This window comes from Bos indicus, chromosome 9, assembly GCF_029378745.1.
Source record: "Bos indicus isolate NIAB-ARS_2022 breed Sahiwal x Tharparkar chromosome 9, NIAB-ARS_B.indTharparkar_mat_pri_1.0, whole genome shotgun sequence".
In the NCBI taxonomy this organism is placed as follows: Eukaryota; Metazoa; Chordata; class Mammalia; order Artiodactyla; family Bovidae; genus Bos; species Bos indicus.
Window position 1 is genome coordinate 102,783,014 of NC_091768.1, and position 25,967 is coordinate 102,808,980.

Genomic DNA, 25,967 nt, shown 5'->3' on the forward strand with positions numbered 1-25,967 from the left:
TCTGTGTGTGACTGGGCGTGGGAAGGCTACAGCCTTTCTTCACAACAGGGTAACAGGTGAGAGGCAACTTCGCTTTGTGGGGAGAAAGAAGTGCAGCTTCTTGTCTCATCCGCCTTCTGACCTAGGGTGCTGCTGTGTGGTCGGGGTCAGGCAGCTTACCGGTTCTGGGCTCAGCTGAGGGTCTGTAGACAGAGGTGCCCACCCTGTAGGGTCGTGTGTGGAAGTGCTGTGGTTCTGGGCTCAGCTGAGGGTCTGTAGACAGAGGTGCCCACCCTGTAGGGTCGTGTGTGGAAGTGCTGTGGTTCTGGGCTCAGCTGAGGGTCTGTAGACAGAGATGCCCGCCCTGTAGGGCTGTGGCTGGATGTGCTGTGGTTCTGGGCTCAGCTGAGGGTCTGTAGACAGAGGTGCCCACCCTGTAGGGCTGTGGCTGGACGTGCTGTGTCCTGGGCTCAGCTGAGGGTCTGTAGACAGAGGTGCCCGCCCTGTAGGGCTGTGGCTGGACGTGCTGTGTCCTGGACTCAGCTGAGGGTCTGTAGACAGGGCCGTGTCTAGAAGTGCAGCGGACGTGTGTAGAAAGCGCTTGGCTCCGGTGGTGCTTCCTTCTGCTCTGGTGATGCTTCTTGAGGATGGATACCTGTTGCTGTTCCTGTTGTCGTTATTAGCTGTGCCTTTCCTCCTCTCCCGTGTTTCGCTTTGTCTGCTCCAGCAGAAGGTCGTCCTTGTTCATCGCAGGACAAGCTCAGATCTGTTGGCTCAGCCCTGTGTCAGTTGAGGTGCTTTGTAGGGGAGGGGAGGTCCCCAGCACCACGTTCTGGATTAGTATTGCTCGTTTTAGGTTGATTCTGCTTTGCATATCTCTTTAAGCTGAAAAAAAAAATCTTGTTACTGTTTCTGATTTTGTCTAGAAATGGTAATATCTTCTTTAAAAGATATAGTGTAACTTTATATATAAAAACAAATCAGTGGTTTTTGAGGTTTTCATTTTATGGAACCTAACACTTTTTTCTTTCATCATCGTATTTCTGTTTCTTTGTCTTTGAGTTCATGCCTATGACATATTCCATTAGTTATCTAAAGAATTTATTACAGAATATACTTTTTTTTTAGCCCATACACGAATACATTATAGTTAAATACCCCACATATTTGTAATACTTACTTCAGTATGGAAAATTCTGGAATAGAAGTGTTATTTTGGTGAGCAGAAGGACAGTCCACTCTGGCGGTTGCTGCTTTTCGCGAACGTTCTCTTGTGCGGTTTCGCGAGGAAACCCAGCGGAACAGGGAGTTGGTCTTGCCTGTGTCGCTCTGCCCTCCTGGGTGCCTTTCTGTGTCAGTGCTGCCAAACATCCTCCCGAACCGTGCGGCCCTTTCTGAAGTCTGCGTGCTGCTCTGAGCAGCTCACCTTGGCTCGCTCTCGCCTGCTACCAGGCGGCATTCCGATCTGCTGTGCTCACCTGATAAGGCAGAGTGAGGCAGGAAGTGCGGTCCGCACGTCCCGCTTGGCACCAAGAATGCGGCTCGGGAGCCCCCATCAAACCAGGCAGAGAAGTCAAGCTTGGTGCCGACTTCTCTGTGAAACCCCAGCTGGAAGGCGATCGTGTTCACGTCACTGCTCTTGCACCCTCTGCCCCCAGATTATTTTGTTTCTAACTTCTCTCCCCCCACCCAACCCCCTTTCAAGAGTCTCATAAAGGATATGAAAGGCCTCAAAATATGGAAAGGACTCAAAAACCGTTTCAAAGTGTATTTGGTTACTAATGCAGTGTACAACAGTGAAGATTTGAAGATAATTTTTTCATTTAGATAAGTTTCTTGAGTTTTTTTTTTTTTTTTAATAGAACAGGTTGAGTACTGTGAATTCAATTTTTAGTATACTATAGAGATTCAGATGGTAGCATTTCAATTGTACAAAGCTTCTTTGAATCAGTTGTTGCAGCTGAGTATTTACTTGGAAGTTATGTAAATACAGTAAATGATAGTCTACCAATTTCTGCATGTAGTTGTATGGTGCATTACCCTTGTTCAGACTTAGAAACTTCTCAATATTTCACATACTTCAGACTCAGCGCAGATATAAGAAACAGGTTTTAAAAGAAAATTTCCTTATTTTATTATTGAAGCTGAGTTTAGGGACATGGTTATCTGAGAGAAGACATTTCATCACTTCCCATCTAAAAATTCTCAAGTGCTCGTATACTTAAACACGAGAAGATAGTTTGAAAAGTATCTCCAGCCAAAAAAAAAGGCAAAAAACAACTGAGCATATTAGTACTGTATATGCATCATACGAAAGGAGCAAAATACCAAGATTCACAGAGTAGAACACCGTACATTCATAATCCCGTTTCTGAAGTTCACTGTCCAAAACTTCCAATCACTTCCAGCGGCGGTGGGGAGTGACTGTTTCTGTAGCTTTGGAGCCGTGATGGAGCTGAGGTCCACACGCAGGTCCAGGAGGGCCTCGGGGGCTGGCCCTGAGCTGGGGGCGGAGGCGCGGCCCTGACAGCCCGCCCGCCGCACCCTCGGGGCCGGGTGGCGGCCTCTGCCTCCTGGCTGGGGCCCTGCCAGTCCTCGCCCGACAAGTAAGGGTTGAAAAAATCCTGATTTCCCAGTTCTGTCGTTTGTTTCACGGTTACTGGCTGGAGGTTTAAAAGCCTGTCTTCCTTGTCTGAGCTGCAGGAGGACAGTGAATCCCGCGCTCTCTGAGTTGAGCTGCTTGTTTTCCGACTCGGTTGGTGTAGTGGCCTGCAGCGGTGACAGTGACCTTGGCTTTGGCGTTCTCCCTGCTCTTTACTTCGCTGCGCAGTTGGGAGTTTTCATGGCTTCTCTGTCTCGTCACTTGCAGTCATTATTGCTGCTGGTAATCAAATTGTCCAGATTTGGCCAGGTGCACCTTTTGGTGGCTAGACGGTTTTTCTTTTTCTTTTTTTTTTTTTAAACTTCTTTGTTTTCTGGTGTAATAAGGTGTCCCAAACTCATCTTGTCCATTTTCTGACCATACCTGGATTAGACCATTTCTCCAGGGATCCTTGGTTCTTTCTAGTGGAGAAAAGGATTGAGAGATAGCAGTCTGGGTGCTAGAGATGCTTAACTTTACATCTTGTCTTTTGCTTTGAGACTTCTTGAGTGACAAGAGCTGTGGTTACTGAGTTGCTAAGTTGTGACTCTCTGCGACCCTCTAGACTGTAGCCCGCCAGGCGCCTCTGTCCGTGGGATTTCCCAGGCAAGAATTGGGTGGGTTGCCATTCCCTTCTGCAGGGGATCTTCCCTGTCAAGGAAGCGTTTTGGTTTGTCCATTTTAGGGAGGGTTTCCTTCTGCAGGTGTGGTCAGGCGTCACGTGAAAGGAGCTGACTGGCGCACACACAGTTGTGTCCTGCGTCCACGGAAACGTGTACTTGTGTTCCGTGCTGCGTCACGGCGTAGTGGCAGCGTTTCATTCCGTTACGTGAAGAGACCAGAGCTTACTGAACCGGCGTCCCTCGCCGCGTCTTTTCCAGAACTTTGCTGTTATCACCGGCGCTGCAGTGCACGCCTTTGCCGGCGTGTCTCCGGGACACACCCACCGAAGGGGACGCTCTGTGCCCCGTGCGGCTCGTTTTGCCGAGCGCTGCCCCAGGTCTGCACCGTCGACATGCGTCTTGTATCCGCCCCACAAGTAGAGGGGTTCTTAGACTTATACCACTTTGATTGAGAAATGTGATCTTATTTTCAAGTTTTACAGTTATTTTGTCTTTAAGGAGGTGGTTCATCCTTTTTCCTATTTGAGTCATGTTCACTTGGTGAATATGAGGTTTTTTTAATCCATGTTAAAGTGGGTTTTTTTTCTTCTCATATTTTAGAGACTCTATATATCTTACATTTCGTTCTTTCATGTAAGTTGGAAATGTTTTTTCCCCCAGTGTGCCCCTTGTCTTTGGACCTTACTTATTCGTGCCTTTTTTTCCCCCAAATGAAAGTTTATTTTTATGTAGTCAACTTTATTTACATTTCTTAAATCGCCTTATGATGACATCTATAATTTTTAAAGTGTGGGTTTCCATGAAGACGTTTATTACATAATACAGGTTTCGAAAGCAGTGTGTGAACTGAGTGTGCGTACTAACGCTGTGAAGATGAACCCAAACTGTTCTTAGAAGTGCCCTCTGGTTATGGTGAGCCTGAAAGGAAGTGGGGGCTGGGAAGGCTGTGCGGTTCCACTCGCAGGAATCGGCCCGGCTCAGCGGACACAGTGACGTCACTGTGTGTGTGCCTGAGAGAGTGGGCTGCCAGCTTTGTAGATGAGGGAAGTGGATTAGTCACGATGTGTCTGGACGTTATCATGGCTTTCATCCGGCTGTTGAGTTGAAGGGCTGGGTCTGAGCACAGTGAGATGAATTAGGAACAGCTGATGTGCTGTGCCAAGTCACATCTTTGTGACCCCAAGGACCACAGCCCGCCAGGCTCCTCTGTCCACGGGATTTCCCAGGCAAGAATACTGAGTGGGTAGCCATGCCCTCCTCCAGGGCATCTTCCCGAACCAGGGATCGAACCTGTGTTTCCTGCTTTACAGACAGATTCGTTACCTCTGATTGGTGGGGAAAGCCCGGGAACAAGTGATTAGTTGTACTCAAAGTCTATGGTTTAACAGGCTAGTGCTGAGCTGGAGCGAGGCTGCAGGTGGACAAAGGTGGCAGCGACTCAAGAACTGTCATTTTACTGACGCCTCCTGTGAGTCAGCAGTCTTAGGTGGTCACCGTCAAGCTGGGTCACGTTAAATCGCGTTAATCACAGGTGTGATGTTAGATTTAGCAGTCCGTTTGCACCTGGAGTTCACTGACCACGTCTGGACACTGCGGCTCGGACGCTGGAGCAGAAATCTGTTCAGGAGAGAAGTGGGATCATGCCGCAGGAAGGCGGGCGCTTGGAGGGATGGGAACTGGAACGCCATGCTGCCGGGGGCCCAGCTTGTCACCGGGGGCCCAGGCCGGAGTCTGGAGGCAACCTGGTCTCCCAGCTGGCGGGTGCTGCTGGCATCCTGTAGGTGGAGGCCAGGGGTGGTCCAGGCACCGCACGGCCGTTCCTGAGGAGCCCAGGGGTGCCCACAGCTGCAGTCCTGGGCCCGTCCTGCCCGCTGTGCCCACCTACACCCTGGAGTGCACGGGGCCTAGGATGTCTGCACTGCCCCTGTGCAGAATGTCATGCTCAAACTGATTGAGCATCGGGCCCAGGGGTGCCCGTGGGTAAAGTTCAGCCCAGTTGGCAAAGTAACATGAGTTTTGCTTTTGTAAACGGCAGTATCTTGTAGCTGTCAAGCGTGTTTGTCATCTCTGGAGCTGCTCCAGGGACGCCTTCTTACTTGAGGGCTATAGATACATTCCATGGATGAGAAAATAATGACATCTTAATTTCAGTAAATACATTTTTATTAGCCTGTAACTGAAATTTAGCATTTTCTTCCCATACAAGTTTATACTCCTATTTCCTTCAAAATTGAAGTTGTAAAATTTTTAATGCACAAAAATAAGGTCTAGACCTTACTTAATATGTTAATAAAGACCACTCATATTCTATCACAGGTTTTAAAAATATTTCAGTCGTTGTACTTTTTAAAAGATTCTTTATCGGCTGCGCTGGGTCTGCATTGCTGCCCGGGCTTTTCTCTGGTTGCAACGAGTGAGGGCTGCTCTGGCTGTGGTTTGCAGGCCTCTCATCGCAGAGGCTTCTCTTAATGGTGGGCTCCGGGGGCGAGGGCTCAGGAGTGTGGCTCCCGGGCTCCAGAGTGTGGGCTCAGGAGTGTGGCTCCCGGGCTCCGGGGGCGAGGGCTCAGGAGCGTGGCTCCCGGGCTCCAGAGTGTGGGCTCAGGAGCGTGGCTCCCGGGCTCCAGAGTGTGGGCTCAGGAGCGTGGCTCCCGGGCTCCAGAGTGTGGGCTCAGGAGCGTGGCTCCCGGGCTCCAGAGTGTGGGCTCAGGAGCGTGGCTCCCGGGCTCCAGAGTGTGGGCTCAGGAGCGTGGCTCCCGGGCTCCAGAGTGTGGGCTCAGGAGCGTGGCTCCCGGGCTCCAGAGTGTGGGCTCAGGAGCGTGGCTCCCGGGCTCCAGAGTGTGGGCTCAGGAGCGTGGCTCCCGGGCTCCAGAGTGTGGGCTCAGGAGCGTGGCTCCCGGGCTCCAGAGTGTGGGCTCAGGAGCGTGGCTCCCGGGCTCCAGAGTGTGGGCTCAGGAGCGTGGCTCCCGGGCTCCAGAGTGTGGGCTCAGGAGTGTGGCTCCCGGGCTCTAGAGTGTGGGCTCAGGAGTGTGGCTTCTGGGCTCCAGAGTGTGGGCTCCGAAGTGCTGTTCCCGGGCTCCGGGGATGGGGGCTCAGGAGTTGCAGCTCCTGAGCTCCAGAGTGAGGGCTCAGGAGTGCTGTTCCCAGGCTCCGGGGGCGAGGGCTCAGGAGTGCAGCTCCGGGGCTCCGTAGTTGCTCTGCAGGCTCTTCCTGGACCAGTGATCTGTCCAGTGTCCCTCACCACCGCACCACCAGGGAAGCCCTAATGATTGCATTTCACTGTGATTGTTCACTTTGCAATCCTCTGTGCTTTATGCATTTCACATTTTTATTCTGAGAGCAGTGGCATAGGCCTCACCAGTCTGCTGCAGGATCCCGGACAAAGTTGGATAGAACCCCTGGACTAGAGAGGTGGCTTTTTGAAGGGTGTTTTCTTTACTTGCCTTGTGGCTCAGCTGGAAAAGAATCCACCCGCAATGTGGGAGACCTGGGTTCGATCCCTGGGTTGGGAACATCCCCTGGAGAAGAGAAAGGCTACCCACTCCAGTGTTCTGGCCTGGAGAAGTCCATGGACTGTACAGTCCATGGGGTCGCAGAGAGTCAGACACGAGTGAGTGACTTTCACCTTCACTTCACTTCTTGCCTTCTGTACATTTGCACTTCACGTTTGTACAAGTGCAGTACTTAAGAGTCACAGCAGAAATCAAGACATCATCTTTAATCACAAGTGTGGTTTTTGTCTTTTGTTACTTGGGTTTAATTAGTGTATCCTTCGTTACCGTCTTTCACATCTCCGGTGCACATGGTGTGGTAGCTTCTCAAACAGAGATTAAAGATTTTCAGAGGACTGTGGGGAGAACGTCACTGTTCATCCCCTTGTGACGCTGACTAAGGGGTTGGGTAGGTTTCCACTTTCGCTGGCGTCTCCCAGCGAAGCGCACGGGGAACCTGCCTCGGAAGCTGACAGTTGTAAGTATACGGTGCTGAGGCCATAACTGAGGCCTTTGAAGACCGTGTTTGCTGATCGGTTTTCACAGCAGGCTGTTTCCTGGCAGAGAGTTGTCTTACTTACAACGCTCACGTGGTTGGATACAGGGTGGTTTGTTCGAGTTCATAAAGCAGTGATCTGTGTGCGTTCTCTGTGGGGTGTGTGCCTTGGGGTTGGTTTTTTAGACCAGAGAACTTGTATAAACTCTGAAATCTTCCCCTGAAAGGTGACTTTTCCCGCGTTCAGTGAGCTTACTCCACCTCGGCTCTGGCGATGTTAGGAGAACAGTGGTTGGCTCACCTCTAGAAGGCGTGCACTGGGATGTGTGAGAGAGCGTGCCTTTGTTTTCAGACAAGGAGCCGTACCAGAACCACTGGATCACGCAGACCCGTGAGGCGTGTGCCGTGGATCGTGCTCCTGGGTGAGGACGGCCCCGGCTCGCCCCGGATGAGCGGATTCGGTCCAGAGCGTGCAGCAGGCTCACCACTGTGCTTGGTTTCTGGTTGCAAGTAACGGTCACGTTCGCATAGTCCTGCAGGCTGCAAGTGTGTATACCTGCCTCCACTGCAAAACACTTCAGTGCTGAGAAATGCTGGCCGTCTGTCATGTGACCCTCCCGGGGGGCCTCACCCCTCCGCTTGTAGAAACCCAGCGCCCGCGCGGCGCAGTGCCGTGAGGCCCCCGGGGGCAGGTTGTGTGCAGCGGGGCACGTTCCCCGGGAGGGGTGGGCTGAGGTCCGCCCCAGACGGTGCTGAGCCTTCGGGAGTATCTGTCATGTGGAAGTTACAGGTAATGAAATGCAAATAGTCTTAAAAAGTGTCCTTCAGTCCTGGTTTAAAACAGTTTAAGAAGTGGTTTATACAAGCTTAAAAAATAGTATTTATACGGCTCTAAAAACCTGTGATCAGGTGTTGTGTCCATTCTCTACCTAAACTGTTGGCATCAAATGTTACTGCTGTTTTTGACAGTGTGAGTAAACGGCCATCAGCTTTGTGCACAGTAATGTTTGTGTTTTGAAGGCACACAGCTGTCTTGGAGGCAGCAGCCTTGGGAATAGGTGTGTGTATGAAATAAAGTCATGGTCTTGTAAACCAGGGAACTGGAAAGGTGATTACCTGTTGCAGGTAGCGTTGTTGGGCTACAGGCCGGGACCTGGTTTTCCTAGGAATGCTGGAAGCAGTGAGAAGAATGTGAACACAGCCTGGTTATTAGCCTGTTTAAGCTCTAGAGCAGGTGGCTCTCCGTAGCTTGAACAGAAGGAGATCTGGGGTTGTCTGGGTGAGTTTCTCCTGGTTCGGGTAAGAAGGCCAGTTGGTCATCAGTCTCATTAACCAATGAGGTGTTGGCAAAATGCTGAAAAGCAAACCTCCACCTGTGCGTCTCTGCTCCTTGTTTTGACCCTGTGCGTGCAATTTCTTAACGAGCCTTCTCGCTCGCTCTTCTGGTCTTCTCGTATTCCTTCTGATAAACACAAGAACACTTCTGTTTCAAGAGTGGTAACCCAACTCCGAGCAGTGTTCATTACTGTTGTGGTGACCGTGGGTGATCGTGTTTCTCAGGGACGAATGTATCTGAAGGTGAGGATATACCTTTAGGTAAAAAGAAGGCAGTTTTCCTGTCAGGAAAAGTGACCCCTGAGGAAAGGAACCAAGTGACCAGTCTGTTAGGTCGCCCTGCCTTTCTGTGCATCGAGCTGCAGCGCCGGCCGCGGAGCACAGGCGATGGGGTCACGCCGCTGGCCTGGAGGGACTGGTGGCCAGGAGGGTGCTGGCCGCCGGGCGGCTGTGTGCTGGCGGCTCGCGCTTGGCCTCCCCGGACCTTCTTTGTGCCCCTGCGCAGTGGGCGTGATGGTGGCACCTGCCTCTTAGTTTGGGGAATTAAATGCTGAAGACCGTCCGTATCTGGCACATGATGGCCTGTGACATACGTTAGTTACGGTTATTATTGGGTGTTAGCTTGGTCACTGCCTGCCCAATTTAACGTTCAGGAACTTGATTTTATGTCTTCTCAGTTTTGATAAAATTCTGTAGACTTATGCACACCTGCTGAAACTGGCTGAATAATTGAGCAGAAAGCTAATGTGTTCCTTTACTAAGGGACTCGCCCAGTAGTGACTCTGCTTATATGTTCCAGTGTGATGTTAAGGAGACCCGGCAAGTTGAACTGCTATTTATTAATGCTTATTTAGTGCAAATCAAATCAAAGGTAGTTTTTAATAGTCTACTTTATTTAGGCTTGATCGAGCCTGGAGAATTGTTTCTTTAAAAGCATCAATATAGAGGTTTCTTTCAAAATGATTGTCAGCCTGATTTTTGGCTGCTTGGTCTGGGCCAGACACAGACAACTCCTCACTTGCTTTCTCTGCTGCCACCCTGCGCCCATGCCTGGCTTCACCCCGGCATCTGTGGTTTGGGTTGTCCTTCCCACATAGCCCTGATCCTTGCGTTCCTAGCCCAGGGTGGGGGAACACAGGGGGCGGGCGGCCTGCAGCAGAGTCGGGCAGACACAGTAGGAACCCAGGGTCTGGAAATGTGCCCAAAGGTGTCTTTGTCCAGTTTAATTTTCAAATAGACCATTAAGCCCGTGCTGATACTCCCTGTCCCTTACTCTCCTTCAGGTGAAGACTCGTTGGAGGGTGCCTTTCCGGGAAGGGCAGGCTGGCGGGTTGGGATGCAGATAGAAGTGGCTGTGACGGTCTCTGAGGCCGCAGGGACCTCTGCGAGGAGGAGGGTGAGGGGGGCTCCCCTGCCTGCCCTTAGGGCGGGGGTGGCTCTGGATGCTCGCGGATGTGGGAAGACGTCACGTGTCGTGACGGGCGCTTTGAGGACTCCCGCCGAGGCGCTCTTGGTGCCTGGGACGTGCAGGGAGCCTCGGGATTGGAAGTGTCTGCAGAGGTCTGCAGGGAGCTGCGCTGTGTCCAGGGGGTCCCGAGGTACACAGCATCATCTGCTAAGGTGTGACCCACCAGACAAACACAGGTACTCTGTGTTGCAGCAGGCCCCTGCCCGGGTGTGAACTCCTGAGTCCTGATATTATGGTGACAGGAAGAGTGTTGCCTAAATAAAACCTGTAATTGATTGGACAAGCAAAGGAGGCCGGGAGGGAGCCTCCCAAGGTCCTGTGTGTGGGCTTCAGCCTCCCGAGAAGTAGTCTTGGTTGGCATCCATTGTACTTTTCTCTGGAAGTAAGATTATTAAAAAACAAAGAATTTTAAGAAAAATCCACATTGTGCCTGTTGATCTGGGGCGAGTAGTTCATACTGAAAATACTTACAATTACATTCAGCCAAAGGGAGTTTCCATTCATTCACATTCATGCTGGGGTTGGGGTTAGCGTTGCCCCTTTGAAATCTCGGGACAGATGGGCCCTCAGGGTCAGATGGGTGTGCACCTCGGAGTTCTGTGCATCCAGGCTTAATTCTAGACTTGCTTTGATCCTGCTTGAACGGGATACTCAGGCTTTGTGCGTTTTAGTGGCCAGATCTTGAGGCTGGGGCTTGATCGTAGCATCTGCTTCACTGGGTGGTTATAAAGACTTGACCAAGTGGTGCCCGGCCCTAGCTGAGGGCCCCGGTCCGAGTGGCAGCTGCTGCTGACACAGGTGCTCTGCAGCCGGACCTGACGCTTGAGCCACGCAGGGGGAGGCAGACTGTAAATAGCTCGTCCCAAGTCACTTGACTAAATTTGAAGACACCTTTTTTTTATAGGCTATGGTTTTTTCAAAGATGTATCATTTCATTCTCCTTTCAGGATTTGGAGTTCCACGGAGTGATGAGGTTTTATTTTCAAGATAAAGCCGCCGGGAACTTCGCCACGAAATGCATCCGGGTGTCCAGCACCGCCACCACCCAGGACGTGCTGGAGACGCTGGCCGAGAAGTTCCGCCCCGACATGCGCATGCTGTCGTCCCCCAAGTACTCGCTCTACGAGGTGCACGTCAGCGGAGGTCAGTGTGCAGGCGGCCGCGGGCCGTGGCGCGAGGCGCGCACTTTCCTGGGGCCCAGCTGCACCGCTGCCCCGTCCTGTTCCGAGGGAGCAGTGAAACGGAGCAACGCTCGAGTGTCTGTGAGGTGTTCCAGCAGGTTCCTCGCAGGTGCAGTTTGGGGAGTTGCCTTCTCCTCCAGAGATGAGGAGTGCAGTGCTTCATTGAATTCTCCAGGTCTGGAACATACCTTGATGATACACGGGGCTGCCTGATTTTGCAGAAACACTTCGTGTAACTCTGTCTGTAGATTGTAGCGCTACAGCCGGAAGTAGCCCACTGCTGTGAGTGTGGACCGTCAGTCTTGCTGTAGCGTCTTTGTCCTGTGGAACAGGAACCGTGTTCTTGGGAAGAACAGGGGTCGTGAGGAAGCTCTTCTCCTTGTTTTAAGGTTTGAAGTTTCTGAAAATATCCTATATCATGTGGCAATTTAGGCTGAACTGTTTAGGAATGTAGAAATGTTTAAATGTTTATGAGTGCTTTGGAAATACTGAGTCACCTGCAGAAAAAAGAAGATAGCAAAATCCAGTTAATGTTGTAAATAAAGAATTACAGATAGCACAAACCTTATTTTAATACCTATTTAAGTTCTAGCCACAAAACCTGTTTGAACATTATTTATTTAGTTTTCTTCCCGAAGTATAGCTTTCTTTGTTTGAAACGGATCATTCTTTCAAGCTCACTGGGGCACCACCTGCATACATTGTACCTCGACTAGATTTGACAGGAGAGGATGGTCCCGATTTTGGATGTTTTCTCTGAGGCTGAGTTCTCCTTTTACCTCAGAATCTTCGTACGAAGCTTACAGAGAGGAGGATAGTATTTCTCATCCTTTCACTCTTCTTTCTGCACCGTTGGTCATTTGAACAGCACCACGTGAGGTCTTTGGAATGACATCTACGGTTGGGATTTGAGATCTAAAAATGGAATGGGCTTGATTTTTTTTTCTAAGAATATTTTTTCCTTAAACTTCCGTTGCTAGATTTGTTTTTAATTAAAAAGTAAGATAAGTTACTTGTATGGGATGAAGTGACCAGGAAGGTGTGTAAACAAGCAGGTGTCTGTTCCCCAGCCCCAGCCCTGTCCCCTAGGTGACGCTCAGCCAGGCTGGCCTGCCTATGTCCTGTACCTCGTGTGGCCCGGCGCGGGGCCTCAGAGAGGAGGAGGCCGCAGGTGTGAGTCCTAGAGGAGCGGGCCCGGCGCGGGGCCTCAGAGAGGAGGAGGCTGCGGGTGTGAGTCCTAGAGGAGCAGGCCCGGCGCGGGGCCTCAGAGAGGAGGAGGCCTCAGGTGTGAGTCCTAGAGGAGCAGGCCCGGCTCGGGGTCTCAGAGAGGAGGAGGCTGCGGGTGTGAGTCCTAGAGGAGCGGGCCCGGCGCGGGGCCTCAGAGAGGAGGAGGCCGAGGGTGTGAGTCCTAGAGGAGCGGGCTCGGCGCAGGGCCTCAGTCTTTTTCGGGTCACAGAGCCCATAGTGTGTCAGGAAGTTTTTGTGGCATCCCCAGGCCAAAGGAAATACTTAACACTTTATTTTACTGCGTAGATCCAGACAAGTTCATAAGGATTTATGTTCTTAACAGCTTGCTGGTTATTTGGGAAAATAGTACACATAAAAGGAAAACCGGTGATTTCATGCCGTTCCCAGTCATAGCAAACCCGCCTGACATGGATGGGATGCCCACAGGAGGGACGGTGCTCAGCCTCGCAGGGACCAGTGGTTCCTGCCGTGTCTGGCAGGTTCAGCTCGTGTTCCCTGGAGGGGTGACATGTGCCTAGTGAGCCCCTGGCACCTCAGCCCGTGTGGGACAGAGCGCTGGCCCAGTACCGTGGAAATGCCACTCGCAGCCCTTTTCCACATTAGAATTTCTTGTGTGAAGTCAGTTATAAAACTAAAGGCTTTTGCTGTTCTAACTTGAGCAGAGGATACTGCAGATTGTAGCAGGGCTCTGGCTGTATCTGCATGAAGTTGTCAGGCACACGTGATGTAGATTGTAGACTGTAGCAGGGCCCTGACTGTTTCTGCATGAAGTTGTCAGGCACACGTGATGTAGACTGTAGCAGGGCCCTGACTTATTTATGTTCATGCAGTTGTCTGGCACATGTGTTTCAGGGCAGCTCCTTCTTTGCTGTTTTACAGTTTAGACTTAATTGTCCTGAATATTCATTCTCTAAAAATGTGCTATGAGGGATTTCGACCCAGTGCAAATTTTGCCACTTGAGCAACTTGGTAATTTTGGTTTGAAGCAGGAATTTCAAACTTCTTGGCCCAATCTCCAATATATGACTCCGATTTATTGTATTGTTGATACAATAATACTTCAGAGTTGGTTTGTCCTGTATTCTGATAGTTAACATTGCTGTTGATCTGTGACGCTTGCTGAGGCCTCTGTAAATCTTCTGGATTCGTCCGGTTGATCCCGCCTCCTTTACCACAGTGATTGCCCATCTTTGCTGCCCTCTTGCCTGGATAATCTTTGCCAGCTCTCATTTCCTAGTATGCGGTCAGGTGTGGGGGCCCTTGGGGAGCTGCCAGGAGCTTTTTAGATTTCAAATAAGGAAGGAAGTAGACTCTTAGCCCTTTATCTAGAGAATGGTGGGGTGGTGCTTGCTGGCGGGAGGGGTGTGAGGGTAGAGCACTGAGCGTTTTGGAGCCAGAGGCAGGACACAGGTGGGAGGAGGAGGGTAGGGGTCACGCCAGGACGGATGCTGGCCGGGCAGGGCCACGTCTCGTCGGCACGTAACGCTGAGGTGAGAAGAGCCTCATCCATCAGTGGAATGTCTCGTTTTCCAGTTGTATCTGAGAGAACTTGATTTACAGAAATAAACATATAGCAAGGCCCTACATGTGTTTTTTTCCTAGTCCATGTATATTTCTCGTATTTTCCTGGTTAGATTCTAAATGTTGTCAGGAAGTTGTGCCTGGCCATCTCTGGCACTGGACACGTGATAGGTATACATATAGTAGCACCAGAATCCTGAATTAGTCATTGAAACGCTCACTTCCACATGAGAGGAATTAAATTACATTCAGTCTATCAGCAAGTAATGAAGGTTACAAGACATTTTTCGTCTATAAAATTTACTGTGTATCAGAATGTAGTAATGTTGTATTGACTAGTGCCATTAAATAACCATGGCTTTTTGTTTGTTTTTTTTCTTTTCATGTTGTGAAGAAGAAAGAAGATTGGATATAGATGAGAAACCCCTGGTGGTGCAGCTGAACTGGAATAAAGATGACCGAGAGGGCAGGTTTGTCCTTAAGAACGAGAACGATGCTGTTCCTGCAAAGGTGAGAGCCGGGGGTCTCGCTGATGCTGCTCCAGGGCCACCTCTGATCGAGGGTCCCGGGGCTCATTCTGCTCTTCGCTTCTCTCCCTAAACTGCCCTTTTACCTTCCTCCTGGAAAGTACTGTAAGAGTAGCCCAGCTTATCCCTGCTTCATCCTCTATTTCACGAAATAATCCCAAATATTATTCTCTCCTTTTCGAAGAATTATGTAAACTGTTGTCAGAGACTTCATGATCAAGGAATTAGCTTCAGGTTTTTTTCCCCCAAATTACAAAGTTGAAATATGTTTTAATAAGAATCAAAAGGGAAAATAAAATTTGAATAACCTATTTATCTGTGAACTTGGAGATACAGCTTAATAGTAAGGCACGTTTAAGACCTTTTTTGTATTATCACATGGAAGGTTAATACTTCGTAAACTTCCTTGAGTTTCTTTGGGTGCTGTAATAGAGTGAGTCTAAAACTTTCTCAGCTCGTAGGACACCTGGAATTCCTGTGCCGCTTCTTTTCATGTGGCAAAGAAATACAGATAGAGCTTTATGAAATACAGGTATAGCTTTAAAATGATTATAATTCTGTTTCGAGTCGGGTGGCCTCTTACAGGCTAGAATTCAGTGTTGACAAGTGATAGCAAAGGCAGAGGTTAAGGGTATTTTGAGAAAAGTCCTGCATTTCATTTTCCCAGTGGATCTGGGGAGAGGGCCGCTGCTTGCTTCTGGCAGCCGTTTTCAGCGTCTGTGACGTCAGCGTCCCATGTGGAAAATCCAGACACACAGCTGTGCTCCCGGGACCTGTCGCCTTTGTGGTAAACATATACGAAATAAGAATGGATAACTTTTTTCTGCCAGAGGAGCCTGGTTGGCTACAGTCCACCGAGTCGAAAAGAGTCAGACACGACTGAGAGACTAAGCACACGATTTCAGCTGGTGTGCCTTTTGGTGGCCCGGGTCCCGCTCAGTGTGTAGTGGAGCCCTTCCTGGGGTCGTGGCGACTGGACGGGGCCCAGGCAGCTTGCACGGAGACAGAGGTGCTCGCTGGTACAGCTGAAGGCAGTTTTCTTTCCCCATGAAATAATCACTTATTTTTTTTGATTCTTTACCAGCCAGCCTATTAAGTCATATAAAAAATAATTTGTTTCTGTGTCTTCTTCAGGCAGATCATGGTATAAATTAAGAATAAGCAAAAAAAAAAAAAAAAAAAAAAAGATCTGGAAAAGAAATTAGAAGTTTTTGCATAAACACAATACTTAAAACTTTGCTTCATAAAAGCCAATTTTTTAGGGCTATTCTTGACATTTCTTCTGATGTTAAAGGAAATCTATAAAGTAGATAATGTTTCAAATGGTTATTTCTGTATATCCATTAGGTTCCATTCATTTAAGTTACTAATTATTTGGATTTTTATTTATTAACAATGATAAGTAAGCTGGTGTGATTCCCACCCCAGTTTTCTTACTGGGTTTGGGTTTTCTTGTGTGCTTGCTTCCTTGGTTATCAGTTTGAATTTAGGTGAAATTTTCACTCGGTGAAATGAGATCTTGAGTGTGTGAGTGTGGATCAGCACACTCATGTACCTGTTGGCACAGTCGAGACAAAGCCCATCTCTCATCCCAGGCCTTCCCTGCCCCAGTGGCTGTTTTCGGCTGTAGCGTGTAAGGTGCGGTTAGACCCCCATAGGTGGCTCTGTGAGCGTGTAAGGTGCGGTTAGACCCCCATAGACGGCTCTGTGTGATTCTGTGTCGTAGTGGTGGAGTGATAATGTCGCTTTTATCAGAAGGCTCAAAGTAACGGACCTGAAAAGCAGGAAAAAGAAGGCGTCATCCAGAACTTTAAGAGAACTCTCTCAAAGAAGGAGAAGAAGGAAAAAAAGAAGAGAGAAAAAGAGGCAGTGAGACAGGCGTCTGAGAAAGATGACAGACCTTTCTCTGGGGATGACACGTAAGTTAATTGTGGAGATATTCCTGTTTCTTTGTGTTCTAAGCCAAATGTTTTTAACGCAGCAGGCCTCCTTAAACTCCCAGATAAACGGGGGAGGGGTGACTTCATCTCAGTGGCCAGCGTGCCCTGGCTCCGCGTGCCGAGGGGATCCAGGCGTCTGCCAAGCAGCGTGTGTTGCTGACGCTGCCAGTCTGCGGTGCTTGCTCATCTTAGCGTGGGGAACCCGCGAACGGGGCTGCCTTTCCCGGTGAACCATGGGGTCAGATTCTCCTCATCCCTGCCTGCCTTCCCTTCCCTTGCTGCTGTTCCAGTCCTTAAGGCAGCAGTGGTTTCTCAGATACCTCAGATACGCGTAACACCTGATGGGAGGTTGGCAAGACTGGTGAGAAAAGCTGGTGTCCCCGTCTCAGCTCAGAGGCGCCATCGGGCCCACCCAGCCCCTCTCCTTCCTGTGTACCGGCCCCCGCACAGGTGTGCTCACCTGTCTGAAGGGACTTGCGCCTCGGATCTCGGAGCCGAGGGGGTGACAGAAGGGAGGCGTGAGGAGAACCTGGCCTCTGCTCTTCACGGCATCTCCTGGCCTCCGTGTAGCCTCATTGGTGTTCAGCTCAGTCAGTTCATTCCATCATCAAGTGCTTTTTCCAGGGCCACCGCCTTGTCTTGGTGTTGACCGCATCCACTCCAGCGAATGTCCTTGTTTCTAGTTTTGAGGACTTGTTTGAATATTTCCTTAGGAAATATTCCAGAAGAATGGCTCAGATACACTGTGGCAGGCTTGTGTTGCCAGACAAGGGTCTCCAGCCCGCAGGCCCCTCATGCCTCCCTTAGGACTGCCGAGGGTATCAGAGCAGTGTCTGGTCCCTGCAGTGTGTGTGAGCGCCAGTCAGCACAGCTTGCTTTACCATTAACACGGCCATTTCTCTGCACACTTGTGAACTGTTTATGCACTTCTGCTGCAGCAACCTCTTCAAGTCTTTCCCCATATTTTGATTGATTCTAAGTGTTCCATGTGTCTTGAGGATGTTGCCCGTTTGTCAGTGAAGGATGTTTATTTTAGAGTGGGGTTGGAGCCCGCTGTGGGTTGCATCAGAGTGGGTTTAGGTCTTAATCTGTTAGGCAGAGATGCCTGTGTGATGAGCGTGAACTCTTGAGTATAGTATATTACATAGTAAGGCTCTACTCAGTGTATTTATGCAAGAGGAAGAACTTGTACACAAAGGTTGCTCACATGAAAAATGTCAAGGAAGAGCAGACTTTAAAACTTAGGCTATAGCCATTCTGTTAATTTAGTGTACAGGATGATCAATTACTTGTGTTAAGAAAGTAAGCTACTTAAAATGAGTTAAGTTCAACTTGATAGATTCAGAGCTTAACTGATTTAATGAAATTATTTTATGATTTTTATGAAATCTTTAAAGTATATTTATCAAAATTTAGTCAAGTATATTGGTCTTACCTAAATATTTACTTTTCAACTCATCATTCTATACACTTGACTCACTGTAGGGACTTCAGGAGCTATTTCCTTTTTCAGTCTTTCAGTTGTTAAAGAATCACGCCGTGTGAGTTCTTCAAGACTTACTGGGTCGCAGAGTTGGACATGAGTGAGCGACTGAGCATGCATACATAATTTGAAGACAGATTTTTGCTAAAGTATATTCATTTCTTTATTTCTTGTGGTTGCAATGCTGTATCACTTAATCTCTTTGAGATAGAGAAACCTTGTAGAAATAACTGAAACGTATTTTCTTTTAGTTTTATTAATGAATCTCAAGTTCTGTAAACTCAACTATAAAATTTTAATTAGGAGTTTCTGCCTAGTTCAGCGGTTTAGTTTGTACCGAGAGAAACTTCATCTGTCGTGATTAGACCAGGGCAGGGCAGAACTGCTCAGGGTTCGGGAGCGGCTGGAGGACGCGCGCCGTGTGAGTCCGGTGAGCCGGTCTCTAATGGAAACCTGGTGTGTCTGGCTACTCCCTCTCTCCCCACAGTGAGAATTCTCGCCTGGCCGCTGAGGTCTACAAAGACATGCCTGAGACCAGCTTTACGCGAACCATCTCCAACCCTGAGGTGGTCATGAAGCGGCGGCGGCAGCAGAAGCTGGAGAGGAGGATGCAGGAGTTCCGGAGCTCGGACGGGCGGCCAGACTCGGGTACGGGCCCCGCGCCGCACCCGCTTCTCCCTGACGCGCGTGCTGCCGTCTAGGGACGCCCCTGACATGCGCCGTCGTCTAGTGACGCGCGCGCCTGCTGCTGCGCTTGACGCGAGTGCTGGGGTCTAGTGACGCCCCTGACGTGCGGCGGCGTCTAGTGGTGCTCGCCACGCCCGCTGCTGTGCTTGACGGGAGTGCTGCCGTCGAGTGACACGCCTGACGCGCGCCGCGCCCGCTTATCCCTGACGCGTGCGCCGCCGTCGAGTGACACGCCTGACGCGCGCCGCGCCCGCTGCTGCGCTTGACGGGAGTGCTGCCGTCCAGTGACGCGCCTGATGTGTGTGAATACGTGTGGTAAAGTCACAAGTTAGTTCCTCAGTAGTTTCGCTTGTTAGGAAATAATAGACAATCGTTTGTTTGAGAAAGGCTCTGTATTGGAAGGCTGTGTCGCTGACGCGGCCTTTCCTGAAAGCGCCCGTCCTGGTGGGTCGTCGGCCCTGGCTCTCCCACAGGGGCACGTTGCGGTGCTTCGGAGGCGGCGCCGTCGGCCTTTCCTGTGGCGATTAGGGCCTTTAGGAGCTGAGTCTTCATTATGTGTTTCATGGGAATTGTAGTGTCGGTGACAAAAAACTAGGGCGCTGAGAGACTCTTATTCTATAAATAATTTAATAGATGGCTTTTGAGACCTATCCTGTCTTGTTCCAGCAGGGATTTGAAATGACTTAAAAATACATGCATTGAAAAAGGAGGAGGAAGAAGCGAGGAACTACAAAGATGAGGAAGGAAAAATGTAAACGTTTTAGGAAAAATGTCGGAAAAATGCAAGCTGGGGGCTTATCAGTAGAAAGCGTCCAGTGTACCCACGCCTCAAATCCGGGCGGTGGCTCTGAGAGCGGAGCAGAGGGTCCACGTGAGGGGCTGCGGTTGGAAGCAGGCGCCGGCGTCCGCCGCGAGAGCAGCCCGAGGGCGGACCCGGCGCTCATGGCCGGGCCGTAGGAGAGAAAGCAGGGGCAAGCGCCCGCAGAGGAAGGAAGGCAGCCGGCGCCTTTCAGCTGGATGGCTGTGGGTCTGCGGGGTCCAGGGCCGTCTGGAGGGGAAGCCCGCATTCACTTGGGTGCCAGCCTGGTGACTGAGAACCAGTCAGCGGTGTCACTGGGCATGGAAGACACTTGCTGCAGGTAATACAGACCTGGAATGAAGGCCGTTGTTGAGGAGCAGACAGAGGAAACAGGATAAACCTCTGGAGGGTGAGGAGAAACGGCAAACATCCAGGAGAGGAGGGCTTGTCTGCTCAAGGGATGGTTGCGGTCCAGGGAACCTGTGCAACCTTCCAGGAAGCCCTGAGAAACCAGAGTGTTGGTACAACAGCCGTTTGTGTTAATACTGAGACAGTTAAATAGAGTAAGTTGAAGTGTTCTGTCGGTTTGTGTCTAATAAGTAACCTAGAGAAATGTATCCCTTTAATCTCCTGTCTGCTGGGTTGGTGTGATGTCAGGGTGGGAAGAGAGTAAAGCAGAGTCTGTCGTTCTGCCGGTCTCTTAGCCTCAGGGCGTCCCCCGGGTTCTCAGGAGGAGCTCACACACACTGTCCCGCTCCCTTCACAGCGGGTCAGAAGTCGTCACTTGCAGCAGCCTCTGTCTCTGCACCTTGGAGAGTATTTTTAGCACTCAGATGCCTCCCAAGTGTGAGTGACTTCAGAATGCCCGTGGGGTCAGCCCTTCCACTTCAGCTTCCTGTGAACAGCCTTGGGAGCCGTGTGTGCTGCCCTGGATCCTTCTGCTCTGTGGGCCATGCTTTGTACATCTCCCCAAAAGGGGAGCAATCCTCCCTTAGCTTTAAACGTGTATTTATATAGACGGGTTATAGTTGCCAGCAGGAGTTTTAAAATGTTAGCTTCTCGCCTGTCTCTCCCTCCTCAGAGATTAAGGAGACGTCTGTTTCTGTTGTGCTGATTCTGTGGTATTATGCTTTTACAGTGAAAACCTCTTAAATCAGACTGTATCCATTTGTCTGTCTGTTGACCTGTCCCTGGATGAGTTGGGTGTTAGGCTCCCTGGTGCTGTTGTGTTACCGTCAGGCCCTCTCCCCATGCCTGTTCAGATCAGCTTCATACAGTCAGGGGTTCACGTACAGGCACATGCGTGTGAATGAGTGTATCAGCATCTTGTATATTTATCCCTTTATCATTATTGCTGCCCCTACTTTCTTGTCGTTTGTTTGCATGGATTGTCTTTTTCTAACCCTAACCCTAACCCTCACTTTCAGTTGGTTTGTGTCTTTAGCTCTGAAGGAAGTTTCTTATAAGCAGCACGTAGATGGTTCTTTTTTTTATCTAGTCAGCCGCCCTGTGTTTTTTACTTGTAACGTTCAGTCTGTTGACATTTGAAGTAATCACTGATAGCTGTGTACTTACTGCCACGTTATTACTTGTTTTCTGCTAGTGTACGTAGTTTTCCTCCACTCGTTTCTTTGTTCCTTCCCTTGTATTTTGTTGATTTTCTTTAGTGGTATTCTTGTGTTTCCTTCTTTGGAGTTTTTGTGTTTCTTGTAGGTTTTGTGGATACTGTGGGTCTACATACATTGGTCTGTATCTACTTGTGTTAAACTAGCAGCCGTTGAAGTTCAGACTCATTCTAAAGGATCTACAGTTTTTACTTCTCCTTCTTGTTAGTTTTCTCCCCTTAATTTCTACCCTTTACAAGCTGTTGAGAGCCTGTGACAGTGACCCGTCCGGGCTCTGTCCTTATTGTTGAGCCGGGGGGGGGGGCTTCGTCCCTGTGAGTCTGTAGATAGCTTGCCTCCTGGCCTATGTCAGCAAGTCTGCATTCTAATGCTAGCTTGGACTTGCTGATTATCTTAGGAGACCAGAATTATTTTATTGTTGTCAGGTTGTCATGATGCAGTGTGTGCCAGACTTGTGTGCAAAGAGTGTAAGAAGCATTCAGTAGCCAGAATAACTGCATTAGAATTTAGCAGATGCGGGAGTCACAGAAGTTTAGAGTTTGAGTTGAGGTGCACAGATCTTTATTCTCAGTCTTTAACTTAAAGGTGGGAGTCTTTTATCTAGACTTAAAATTGTAGGGCTTAAAAATCTTGTAAGTAGAAAGCAAATTATGACACCAAAACAGCAATAATACAACATGTAAAAGAGTCCATTAAAGAGAAACATACAAAGAAGAAAACCTCCGGGTATCCAAATTGCTCTGCTCTAGTTCACAGTTTTTCCTCCCAAATGAGTTCGCAGGTAGAAGGGATAAGTTTCAGATTGTTGGTCAGGAAGTCGAGGAACTGGGGAAGGTCGGTGTCTAGCTTGGTGCAGGTGACGATGTAGGAAAGCAGGTGGAGAAGAGGCAGCGCTCAGGATGCTCCTTTCCGTCCTTTACCGAGAGCAGATATGGAAGCAGCGTGGGCTCGAGGAGAGGACACACGCAGCCTTACCACACAGAACTGTTTCTCGTTCTCTGTGGCTAAGGGTCACTGGGCCAGCAGGGCCCTGCCGTGTGTGTTGTTTAACAGGAAGTGGGGCTGGAATTTGTGTACTGCTCTCTGTTTTTGGAGTAAAATAAAAGTTGTGTTTAAAGATGTCAAACTTTTTTTTTCAGGTGGAACATTGAGAATTTACGCAGATAGTTTAAAACCAAATATTCCCTACAAGACGATCCTGCTGTCCACTACAGACCCTGCGGACTTTGCTGTGGCCGAAGCCTTGGAGAAGTACGGCCTGGAGAAGGAGAATCCCAGGGACTACTGCATCGCCCGTGTGAGTGCTCGCAGGTCACGCGGGCCCGGATGTGGTGCTCACATGGACAGATGTGCTTTACATGGGAGTTGAACATGGGCTGACTTTCTCTCTGCTGTATTGCTAGAATCTGGTAAACCGAGACCGTGGGCATATGTATAAAAGACAACATTCTCCCTCCATTACAAAAGTAGTTTGTGTTTCTGTTTGTTATAAACTAAGTATAAAAAGATAAATCGAAAAAGATAAAAATTCTCTGTAGTTCTGATACCAAAGGATAAGCGCTGTTTACATTTTCATGCGTACCCTTCCAATTTTTATTTAGCGTATATACTAATATATAGGTAACAATTTTATTTTAGTAAAATCTGCTTTAGTGATTGTTTTCTTAACATAACAACTCAACATTTAAATAAATCTTGGTTTGCTGTTTGTCACTAACCAACATTTGGTTGATAGACTTAGTTGCCATCCATAATTTCTTGGAAATGAAGGTTGTATCTTTGACCCGAGTTCTCAGGAAATAACAGTGAAATTTTATACCTCAGAATTGATTTGGTCACACTGAGTAAAATCAAGCAGATTTTTCTCTTGTAAGACAAACTTTCTGGTAAATCCCTCACCTTTAAGTCAGTCCCAAGTAGGTGTTAGCTCGTTGTAACCGTTATTTCTGTCAGAATCTCATTGAAAGTAGATTTTAAAAGGTGTCCTCCTTTCTTTCATCCTAGCAATTGATTGTTAAATAATCAAAGTGCGGTAGTCTTAGTTCCTCCTCCCACAAGATTATTCAGGAATAATTAAGGTGCAATACGTCACATGATACCTCACATGCATTAAAGCTCACAGCACTGTCCGTTTTGGCGAGTCAGCACAGTGACCCCTCAGACGATTCCTTGTGCCTCTTTCTACTGTGTATTTCGTTAAGTGGGTGTGTCATGGTTTTTTCACCCATCACCTGTTGATGGAATTTGCGTTGTTTCCACTTTTCATTTTTGACTCCTACAGTAAAACTGCTGTGAACATACGTTGCAAGTCTTCTCGTAGAAGCACTTCTCTTCTTGAGTAAAGCCTCAGGAGAGGGCTCAGTCCCACAGGAGGCACTTGTGTGCGTGTCCAGCGTGGCTGTACCGCTTACAGCCCCCCACACGTAGACGAGAGATCCCGTTGCTCTCTCTGCACTCATCTTTTGTTTGGTCAGTCATCTTACCTGTCATTCTGATGTGTGTCGTTGTATCTCATTGTTGAAAAATCTTACATTTCCCTGATGATCTATATGTATATTAAGTCCTATGTGTGATACATAAGCTGTGAATGTTTTTTCCCAGTCTGTGGCTTGGCTTGCCTTTTCATTTTTAAAGTGGTATCTTTCAATGATTAAAATTGTTAAAGTCTAACTTGGTAATTCTGTTTTAGCATTCTATACTTATTTTATTCTATATGAGAATTTGCTTCCTCCAAAGTTGTGAACACTTTTACCGGTATTTTATTTTAGGAGTGTCATAGCTTTAGGTCTTAGATTGGGGCTGTATGTTCCGTTTCAAGATAATGTCTGTGTATGGTATGAGGTTAGAGTCACTTCTGTTCAGACACCCAGGTTACCCAGGGCCATTTGTTACAAAGGCTTTCTTTTTTCCCTCTCTGCTTTGGCACCTTTGTGGAAAATCAGTTGGCCATATATATTTTTGGTTTTAATTCTGGAATCTGGTGTTTCATTTACATATCTTATATCTTTTTGCCAACATCAAGCTATATTGATTACTATAGATTATGGTAAGTCTTTTAAAATCATATAAAGTCCCCATTGCACTTTTTCCTTTTGCTTTAATAAATTGCTTTGGTCATTTCAGCTTATTTGCATTTACACATAAGTTTTAGAATCAGCTTATCAGTTTCTACATAAAACCTGCTGGAATTGTGGCTGGGTTTGCACTGACTTTGTAGACGACTCAGAACCCTAGCAGTGTTCAGTCTTTCAAGCTGTGAGCTGAGTGCTGTCTGCTCTGAGCTCTCAGCGGTGCTGGTAGTGTTGCTACAGAAGGGGTTAAATAAGAGGCCTTGCTTGAGTTTTATGGCTTTTTCTTCTCGTTATAAAGCTGAGAATTTATATTCTGCTGGAAAAACCATTTGCTAGATCTATAATTTTATGAGTAAAGCCCAATTTTCAGCTGGAAATAGATGAGAAGACAGATGTTTTTATCCCACTGAGATGACAATAAAGGAATGAAGAACTCTGTGTAAATGCACAAGAACAAAGGGCACGAGAGAAGAGATGGCAAGAGCTGTGAACGCAGTCCTCCCATCCAAGTACTAACCAGGTCCAACCCTGCTTAGCTTCCAGGACCAGGCGCTTTCAGGGTGGTGTGGCCGCAGACACGAACGCAAGACCTGAAAGAGGCGTGTGTAACTTGCTGGCGGGAAGCCGCCTGCAGAGGGGCCTGCGTCCCAGTCCCGAGGACCCAGGAGTACGGGGCTCTAGCACTCCCCGGGCAGCATTGAAAACCATCTCAGGACAAGCTGTCCCGAGAGTTGTTTCAGGGAGTATCGTCCACCAGCCTACCTCCCCCGTTGTGGCTGTCCTGTCACCTCCCCTTCTGAAGGCCATGGTCACACTGCAGGGTTGGGGGTCCTGGCATAGCAAGGTCTTCACCACAAGCAGGAGGATGGAGGGAGGCTGTGCCCTGAGTCCCGACAGCCAGAAGATGAGTGATTCCTTCCAGACGGCACCATCTCTCAGGGAAGAGCAGCCTGTATGAACTCTGACCTGCGGACATCCTGGCTCACTAGTGGGCACCCTCACCAGAACCACCTGCTCTCCCTGGGCTCGCCGTCAGTGTGAGAGGATGACCCGGACTCAACAGATGCTGGAAAATGCCTTGAAAGTGAAAGATAGACCAGCCCAAGCAGATGAGAGAACTTGAGATAAACGAGACAAAGCAGATGGAAGTGTTCAAAAGCTGAGACTTGAGACAGAAGGGCTGGGCTGGTGCTTGGGGGAATGGACCAGAGTGCTGTGGCAGGAGCCTGCAGAGAAGGGCCAGGGCGCGAAGTGTTAGCAGGAGGGGTGAAAGGGGACGTGAAGGACATCGGCAGAGGACAGAAAGACAGGAGACGGGGAGATTTAGGGTCTGACGGAGGATCAGGTAGAAAAAGCAATAGGAAGTGGAGAGAGAGAGAACGTCAAAGAAATAACACTAGTGTGTCTCCCAGACCTGAAGGATTTGGGTTTTCTGGGTCCATTTTCCTCATACTTCCAGTTAATAACCACTATGGAAAGTGTCTGAGGATGAAAACAGCAAAGCAGTGGTGTGAATGGAGTCTGCATTGCCGAACAGAGGCCTGGCCCTTTTCCACCTGGGCCTCTTAGGCTGTGGCCCCGAGGCTGCCACCGCCGCCTGACTCTTGGCGTGGAGGCCCAGGTGTCTGCCAGGGGAGCGGTACTGTGTCTAAGTCTGTTCAGTGATTCTCCGTTCCATGAAGCTGCATTTGAGAGACTGTGTGGTAGTAGACTTCATAATGTGGGTTTTCCTTTCCTTAATTTCCGCCTAATTTTATTGATGAAAATGAGAAAATGAAAGAGCACCTTAGTCAGAGGCATGAAGTTGTAAAATACTTTCTTTGGGCTTTTTCTGACAATCTCTTTGAAATCGTTT

At 48.9% G+C, this 25,967-nt stretch overlaps 1 protein-coding gene across 16 annotated transcripts in view; it reads left to right on the forward strand.

The window, feature by feature from the left end:
* AFDN (afadin, adherens junction formation factor) overlaps positions 1–25,967 on the forward strand; it is a 113,916-nt gene that overhangs the window by 22,696 nt on the left and 65,253 nt on the right. For 6 of the 16 annotated variants that reach the window (XM_070796524.1, XM_070796531.1, XM_070796532.1 and 3 more), the window contains exons 2-6: positions 10,978–11,173; positions 14,375–14,490; positions 16,263–16,426; positions 18,418–18,578; positions 22,181–22,338. In XM_070796524.1, the coding sequence (XP_070652625.1) occupies positions 10,978–11,173; positions 14,375–14,490; positions 16,263–16,426; positions 18,418–18,578; positions 22,181–22,338 (795 nt within the window). Of the gene's footprint in view, positions 1–10,977; positions 11,174–14,374; positions 14,491–16,262; positions 16,427–18,417; positions 18,579–19,808; positions 19,980–22,180; positions 22,339–25,967 lie in introns of those variants that run through there. The other 10 variants (XM_070796538.1, XM_070796541.1, XM_070796539.1 and 7 more) reach the window with 4 other exon arrangements.